At 40.4% G+C, this 8,407-nt stretch overlaps 1 protein-coding gene across 1 annotated transcript; it reads right to left on the bottom strand.

The window, feature by feature from the left end:
- Positions 1-1,266: 1,266 nt before the first annotated feature.
- On the bottom strand, positions 1,267-7,806 carry LOC140983879 (uncharacterized). Its single transcript, XM_073451034.1, has 4 exons — positions 7,683-7,806; positions 6,751-7,050; positions 2,611-2,768; positions 1,267-1,800 (listed from the first exon to the last, which is right to left on the bottom strand). Exons 1-4 carry the CDS (start codon positions 7,804-7,806, stop codon positions 1,267-1,269), a joined length of 1,116 nt encoding a protein of 371 aa, XP_073307135.1.
- Between the last annotated feature and the right edge of the window lie 601 nt (positions 7,807-8,407).

Genomic DNA, 8,407 nt, shown 5'->3' with positions numbered 1-8,407 from the left:
AAAATTCAAGAAAACGTTTTAACGTGCATCAAATAAATATGTAATAATTTAAAATAATGCAATTCATAAATCATGCATTGTTAAAATCATTTTTAAATTAAATAAATAATTTAACAATTTTATAAATGCATGGGTTTACGTGTACTGATTTTGGTCTCTACACTCCTGGATCGCACCTTGGCCCGGTTCAGCCCTCCCTCAGCCAAGCCTACCCAAACTCTCACCAAACCTCAAGAAACCCTAGTCGCCTAGTGACAACCATTCGGCCCTCACCTAAACCATGCACCCTTAAAATTTCAGCATCGTGTCACCTTAACCTACAGCATACAGGCCCCTTAGGAATCATGAAAATCGGCAGCCCCTTGCAACAATACATGAAAACGTGAGAGTGCGATACAAGAATGCACAAACATGTCAAAAAAACTAGCGTAAAAATGTGACTCCCAGATAGATCAAAAGATTTTCGTTCACATACATAAACTTCAACATAATAATGGCGTAATGATGAGAAAAGGAAGATACATGCGTGCCTTAACGTTTATATTAACAAAAGCTTGAATATACACGCGTCGGAAAAGCACCGGAGGAGCGCGGATGAAGCTTGCCTGAAAAATAATGGAGGAGCCGAAACTTTGCTGCTGAAAAATCACGTGAAGGCTGCTGGTGGAGGGTGAGGGGCGGCTGCTAGGGTTATATTAGGTTTAGGTTTAGTGTAGTTTAGTGTTTAAATAAGAAACAAAACACTAATGGGCCTAACTTGAACTTTAAAAAGATTAAATGGGATTTTAGCCCATTAAGCATTAAAATAAACCCAACAAGCCTAATATAACACACCCGAAAAATATTTCATTTAGGTATAAAATTTGCGCATCGATTAAAAATATGACCCAACTAGTAAAAATACCCGCCAAGGCCCAATTTTCAAAAAACACCCTTAAACCACTTCAAATTAATTAATTAAAAATAATCATTCAAAAAAAATATTTTTCCCGGTTTCTGTTCCTCGTTCAAGCGTGAAATGCAACTCAAAACCCTAATGCATGAAACTTTAAAATAATCATGAAATATAACCTGGCCATGAAATAATCATGCATAAAATCCTTGAACATGTATTTAAAATGAAACCCTAGATTGCATGCATTCAGGTTACGTAGATCGAATTTCATGGACCTTACAACTCTCACCCCTTAAAAAAAATTTCGTCCTCGAAATTTAAGCCATACCGAATAACTCTAGGTAGCGAGTCCTCATCTCGGCTTCAGTCTCTTAAGTAGCCTCCTCCTCAGAATGATTTAGCCACTTGACTATGACCATGTGGATCATTTTGTTCCGGAGCCTCCTCTCCTGTCTATCCAATATTTGAGTGGGTCTCTCCTTGAAAGACAGGTTCGGTGTTAGCTGAAGTGGCTCATGGTTCAGTACATGTGAATGATTCGACATGTACTTCCGCAGCCTAGAGACGTGGAAAACATTATGTACTCCCGCCAGATTCGGCGGTAAGGCAACTCTGTCTTCAAGTGTCCCAACTCTCTCCAGTATCTCAAACGGCTCTATGTATCTCGGAATGAGCTTGTCTTTCTTCCCAAATCTCATCACACCCTTCAGCAATGCGACCTTCACGAACATATGGTCTCCTACGGCAAACTCAAGATCTCTGCATCGCTGATCCACGTAACTCTTCTGCCGGCTCTGAGCGGTCTTCATCCTATCACGGATCTTGACCACAAACTCTACAGTCTGACTGACAATATCCGGCCCTATCTCTGCCCTCTCTCCTACATCGTCCAATACACTGGAGACCTACACCTCCTCCAGAGGAGCCATAACGATAGACATCTGGTAACTGTTGTTGTACGTGAACTCCACAAGAGCTAACTTCAGCTCCCAGCTGCCCTGGAAGTTGATTATGCAAGCTCTGAGTAGGTCTTCCACAATCTGAATAACCCTCTCTGACTGTCCATCAGTCTGGGGATGGAAGGCGGTACTGAATTACAGCTTAGTACCCAATGCCTGATGTAGACTCTTCAAGAATGCAGACGTGAATCTCGGATCCCTGTCTGACACGATGGACAATGGAATCCCATGCAGTCTGACTATCTTTCTGATGTACAGCTCTGCGTACTGAGTCATGGTGAAAGTCTTCCTGATCGGTAAAAAGTGTGCTGACTTAGTGAGCCGATCAACGATCACCCAAATGACTTTATATCCTCCATTCATCCTCGGCAGCCCTGTCACAAAATCCATGGTGATAATCTCCCATTTCCACTCGGGAATAAGGAGTGTTCTCAGCTTCCTTGCAGCTCTCTGATCCTCTGCCTTGACCTGCTGACACGTCAAAAACTCGGAGACGAATCGCAGAATATCCTGCTTCATGCCTGGCCACCAATAGAGAGACTGAAGATCCTTATACATCTTCGTACTCCCTGGATGGATGGAGTACGGGGTGCTGTGGGCCTCGCTCAAGATATCTGCTCTCAGGAAATCACTGTCAGGAACCCACAATCGGTCCCTATATCTGACTATGCCATCCATAACTGTATACAGTCTCCGGCCCTTAGCCTCGTCCCTCTGTCTCCACTTCTGCAACTGCTAGTCAGAATTCTGCCCTACCTGGATTCTGTCTCCCAAAGTCGGCTTCACTGTCAGTGTAGCTAGATTTGGGAGATCGCCCTTGGCATAAACTGCAAGCTCGAACATCTGAATCTCCGCCTGCAGCGGTCTCCGTACCGAAAAATGAGCAATCACTGCATGCTTCCTACTCAGTGCATCTGCAACCACATTAGCCTTACCCGGATAGTAGCTAATGTCACAGTCATTGAAACGTCTGCCTTTCTTTTTCTTAAAATGTGCTGTAATTTTTTTTTTTTTTTTAAAAAAACCTCACTTAGCATCGGCCGAACCATAAAAATTACATAAAATATCTTGGACATCATTTTACAATAAAACACCCAACTATATATTTGAGTATCCAAAGGAGCTAGTTTGAATCGTAACATCGCCCAACAATTTACCAAACCCAAAACAATATTTGAAAAGTATAGCCCATACTATACCCTCCCAAAAACCTCTCATAAATAAATCGTAGTAAAAATATCTTTAGTATCACTTAAAATCATAAATCATAACTAGTGCGGAAAACTAGCCTCGGTCCTCGGGTTATGTGCACCTTCAGTCCAGTCAAGTCAACCATCAAAACCTCCATAAACATTATTATCATAATCACCTGCATCAATCACACCTAGTGAGTCTAAAGACTCAACACGTCATATTCTTGATAACAAGTAATACGTATAAAACCACAAGCAACAGTGAAAAATACTTGTACTTAAAATATCGTTTTCATGAAGATGCATAAACTTCACACATGAACATTTTCGTAAACCTTTCTATGATGCATGAACTTTAAATAAAAACATTTTCATAATAATGTATCAACTTTAAACATAAACATTTTCATGACATGCGAATATAAACCTTAACTTTTCCCTTTTTCCTCAACATGCCATAACATAAAGCATTTTTCATGATCATAAACATTTTTCCTTTTCCTTTTCCTTTTCCTTTTCCTTTGTTGAATTCAGATCGTTAATTGTGAGTTTCCTTAAACCTTAAAAATTCGATGGATCCATCTACATGAAACCGTAGTACTGGGCGGTGGGGGACACTAGCAACACTCTCACCGGTCAACTGTGCCCTGGCCTATCCTCTTTCGAATAGAAATACGATCGTCGGGGTTCCCTCTGGGGCCTTTTCCCATAAATGGGCTCCCTCTGGGGCCTTTTCCCCTCACGATATTTTCATTCTTACCGTTACCAGATACCGTTACCTCATACTGTTACCTCATATTCGTAATACTGGAAATATGATCGTCGGGCTCCCACTGGGACCGTCACCCTCACAAAATCCCCAACATTATCGAATTAATCACAATTACTTCACTTCTTTCAACGTTTACATTCTCGTTACTTTATAAAAATCATCATAACGTATAATTTTGTTTTTGAAACCAAGCATGCAACATGTCTTTTAAATGTCTTCCTTAAATCATAAAAATCTCATCGACATTTAAAAAAATCATAATTTAACATGTAAAAATTCATAAACATTTGAAATAATCATTTTAACCTCAAAACATTTAAATTAACATTTTGACATATTAAATCATAAACACATAAAATTCTCCAAACATTTAAAATATCATTTTAACGTACAAAATCCCATAAATGTTTAAAATATCATTTTAACATATAAAATTCCATAAACATCCATAACTATAGAAAATGATCATGTTAGCACATAAAACAGCAGTCAGGGCACTGCCATGACGTTTACTAATTTCTAGATGTAAAATGACCGTTTTACCCTTGGACGTAAAATTTTTCGTTTTTGATATTTTCTTAGTTTCATTGACTTTAACATGTCCCAAATAATTATTTAAGCCTACATGAATTTTTTCATATTTTTATTTAGCTTAAACGAGGAATTTTAATTTAATATAACATATTAATGTGTTTTAATCCCGAATTAAACCAAATCTTAATATAAAATTCCCAAATTAAAAACTTAGACTTATAATAATTATTTAAGCTTAAACCTAATTTTTCATAATTTATGACGCTTAAAACTAGGCTATTCAATTAATTCGTTAATTAGCGTTTCGTGCGGCGATTAAATCTCGATTAAATCCAAACCTCGTTATTTTGATCCCAAATTTTAAACATAACATTTTTAATATCTATTCTACCCTTCCAAGTCATAAGCCACACCCGTGGACCCATGGCTCAATTTTTCCATCTTTAATTTTCGTTTTTGACACACTAACGAACTCACCGAGCCATCTCCCAATTTACTCGAGCCACGCCCGAGCCACCTTGAGCCGAACCCTAGCTAACTCTCCTAGGCACCCTCTTGACCAAGCCTGGCTCAAAGAATAAGCAACTAAGTCGCTCAAACTCTCCTGGACAGAAGCACTCCAAACCTGCATGTGTGTGAGCGTGAGTTCCTTGGTGCAATTAGGACTCCTATCTAGCCTAGGCCCCTTCCAGCCGAGCCACCACTGAGCCCAGACGACCCTAACCATCCCTGGTTCATGGTTAGCCCCTACCCAGACCAGACCAAGCCCTGAACCCAAGAGGCGAAGCACATAAATCAGAAGGGCCAAGCTGCGCGCAGGCATGCTCTTCCCGCTGCTACTGCCATCTTTGCGTGGAGGCTTCTACCCAGGCCACCACCGCGCCCAGCCCTTCCTAACCCTCACTGAACCATCTTAAGCCATCACCCAGACCACCTAGCCCAGCCCCAAACCAAGCCACAGCCCTCTGTACCAGTACATCAGCCTAACGTGAGGGGCTTGGGGGAGAGTCCTAGCTTTCGTGGACTCTTCCCCAGCCTGAACCACGAGTCCTAGCCATGCTACGACTCTTCCTAGGACCTAGCCACGACCCTAAGGACCCAACCCCCAGACCTGGTCGAGCCCCAAGCCCCCATGCAACACAAACAAGCCTTGAACCTCAACATGCACATGAACTCTACCAAAAACTCACGGTTCTTATTTCTTAATTTTCCTACGGTTCCAACATGATTTTCTTGTTAAAATTGACATGTTTTGCCTATAAACCATTCCATATTAATACCCTATTCATGGCAGCCCCTTAAACAACATAAAAGCATATTTTTTTGAACCAAAGTACATGCTTTAAAAATCAATTATAATGCATCTAAAAAAATATTGCAAGGTGCAACTTGTTTTCATGCAATTTTCAAACATAAATACATAATATGGTGTGATTATGAGTAAAAGGAGAATATGACGTGCCTTTGCGTTTTTAACGCACGATTAATCGTTGACGATGACGAAGAACGACGACGAGGAACGATGGCTTGAAAACTCTATCAAACTTGATGCTTTTTTTTTCCCTTCAACTTTTGTGTGTGTGTGTCGTGTATTGTTGAGAGAATTTGGTGAAGAATTCAGAAAAGTGGGCGTACGTGTAGGTGTGAGGGTTTGGGGGTGTTTTGAATATTAAATATCTAATTAAACACTTTAGGCCCATTATTGCTCAATTAAAATATTGAAAATTATTTTGTTAAATAAAGTTTGTGAATTTATTAGCCGGGTTGCCAAAACGTTCATACTTTTGTTGAAAATCCAACACCGATAAAAATTACGTCCTGGCCTATAAAATCACCTCAAAACCCCATATTTTCAAAAATTAGAAAAAGCATCAATCATATTTTAAACAACTATTTAAAAATCATTTTCTAATTTTTCAGCCCTCGGTCTCCGTTCCTCGATCGCAACTCGAATAACCTTTAAAAATATATTTTAATTCAACCATGTAGAAAAATATATTTTAAACATGTAAATATGCACGACATAATTAATTAATGCAATTAAAACAATTAATTAAAATACAAGAGAATTTAATAATTTTTATGCATGTGGTTCGCGTGGACCTTTAAATTTTCGGGGCGTTACAGTCATAATCCTTCACTAACTCTAGCCACCTCTGCTATCTCATGTTCAGCTCTTTCTATGTGAAGAAGTACTGCAGGATCTTGTGGTCAATGAAGATCCTACACTTTAAGCCATATAGGTAATGCCTTCAAATCTTCAAGGCAAAAACCATTGCTGCTAGCTCGAGGTCATGAGTCGAATAATTGAGTCGGATAATTCTTCTCATGGACCCTCAATTGTCGGGACGCATAGGCTATAACTCTGTTGTGCTGCATCAGAACTGCGTCAAAAACCGAGCTTCGAAGCATCTGTGTAAACCACGTACTCTCTTTGCCCTGATGGCATAGCTAGAACTGGTGCAGTGGTCAACGCCTGCTTCAACCTGTCAAAGCTCTCGTGGTACTCAGATCCCCAGATAAACTTGGTGTTCTTCTTCGTCAAGGCGGTCATAAGCATCACAATAGAAGATAAGCTCTGAATAAACTTCCTGTAATAACCAGCCAATCCCAAGAAGCTACAGATCTCTGTCACGCTCTTAGGCACTGGCCAGTCTCTGACTTCCTCAACTTTACTAGGGTCAACCTCTATACCATCTGAGATACAATATGGCCCAAGAATTACACTCTGTCAAGCCAGGACTCGTACTTACTGAACTTGGCATATAGCCGTCTGTCCAGTAGAGTTTGCAGTATGGTCCTCAGATGCTGACGCTGCTCCTCGAATAAATCAGAGTGTCATCTATAAAAACTATGGCAAACTAGGCAAAATATGGCTGAAACACACGATTCATGAGATCCATGAAGATCGCTGGCACATTCGTCAAACCGAAGGGCATCACCAAAAATTCAAAGTGCCCATACCGCGTCCTGAATGTCTTCTTATGCACGTCAGACTCTCTCACCTTCAGCTGATGGTATCCAGATCGAAGATCTATCTTCGAGAACGCTGATGCTCCCTGAAGTTGATCAAATAAATCTTCGATCCTGGGTAATGGATACTTGTTCTTGATCGTACCGCATGCTGCCATCTTTCTTTTTCACAAAAAGTACAGGTGCGCCCCAAGGAGAAAAGCTAGGGCGAATGAAAACCTTATCCAGCAAATCCTGAATTTGATCCTTCAGTTTTTTCATATCTGTAAGTCCTAGATGATAGGGCGCCTTAGAAATAGGCACGGTACCTGGCATAAGCTCAATTGAAAATTCCACCTCTCTGATTGGTGGAATGCCTGAAACATCGTCAGGGAAAACCCTAGAGAAATCTCTGACCACATCAACGTCCTCTAGCTTCTGGTTGGCTGGCTCTGACACTGACACAATACTGGCCAGAAACGACTGGCAGCCTCTCTTCATGGGCTTCCTCGCACACATGCAGGAAATTATGTGCAGCATCTGCTGGTGTCTGGCTGTCTCGAAAATAAACGGCCTACCGCTGGGCGGTCGGACAGACACTGATCTCTGTCAGAAGTCTATGACAGCTCCGTTCATAGAAATCCAGTCCATACCCAAAATAATATCAAACTCCGGCAACGGTAGCACAATCAAGTCTGCCTGCACTGCATATTTCTATAACCGAAGATCCAGTTTCCTCACTATCAGAGAAGTGAACATCTGATCCACGGATGGAATCGATACTCTGAATCCTGAATCCACCGTCATCGGTATGATTCATAGTCAATGAACAAACGTCTTGGATATAAAAGAAGTAGCTCCAGAATCTAGCAATGCATGCGTGACTACACCTGAAATATATATCCTTCTTGCGACAATACATACTATTAAATCTGATCGCGTTGAAACTTAAGAAATTTCCAGCCAGCAGTTATCCCAAAATCCTCAAAATTTGCAACTTGGCCCCATAAAATTTCTAATTTTATCCCAAAAAATCGTAAAATTATCGAAAATTAAATATTAAATCCCCTAATTCATAAAATTCGAAGATCGCCCCTTAAGT

Source organism: Primulina huaijiensis, chromosome 9 (genome assembly GCF_012295235.1).
Source record: "Primulina huaijiensis isolate GDHJ02 chromosome 9, ASM1229523v2, whole genome shotgun sequence".
NCBI classification, from domain to species: domain Eukaryota; kingdom Viridiplantae; phylum Streptophyta; class Magnoliopsida; order Lamiales; family Gesneriaceae; genus Primulina; species Primulina huaijiensis.
Note: the sequence above shows the minus strand (reverse complement) of the source record. Positions and strands in the feature narration are given on the sequence as shown.

Excerpts from the sequence above, each read along its gene's own strand:
- LOC140983879 (XM_073451034.1), bottom strand. The coding sequence starts at position 7,806 with ATGAAGAGAGGCTGCCAGTCGTTTCTGGCCAGTATTGTGTCAGTGTCA. Across the intron at positions 7,051-7,682 it reads TTTCCCTGACGATGTTTCAG|ATGGTATAGAGGTTGACCCT; the intron begins GCATTCCACCAA and ends ATTGTATCTCAG. Across the intron at positions 2,769-6,750 it reads CACAGATGCTTCGAAGCTCG|ATGCACTGAGTAGGAAGCAT; the intron begins GTTTTTGACGCA and ends ATGTGGTTGCAG.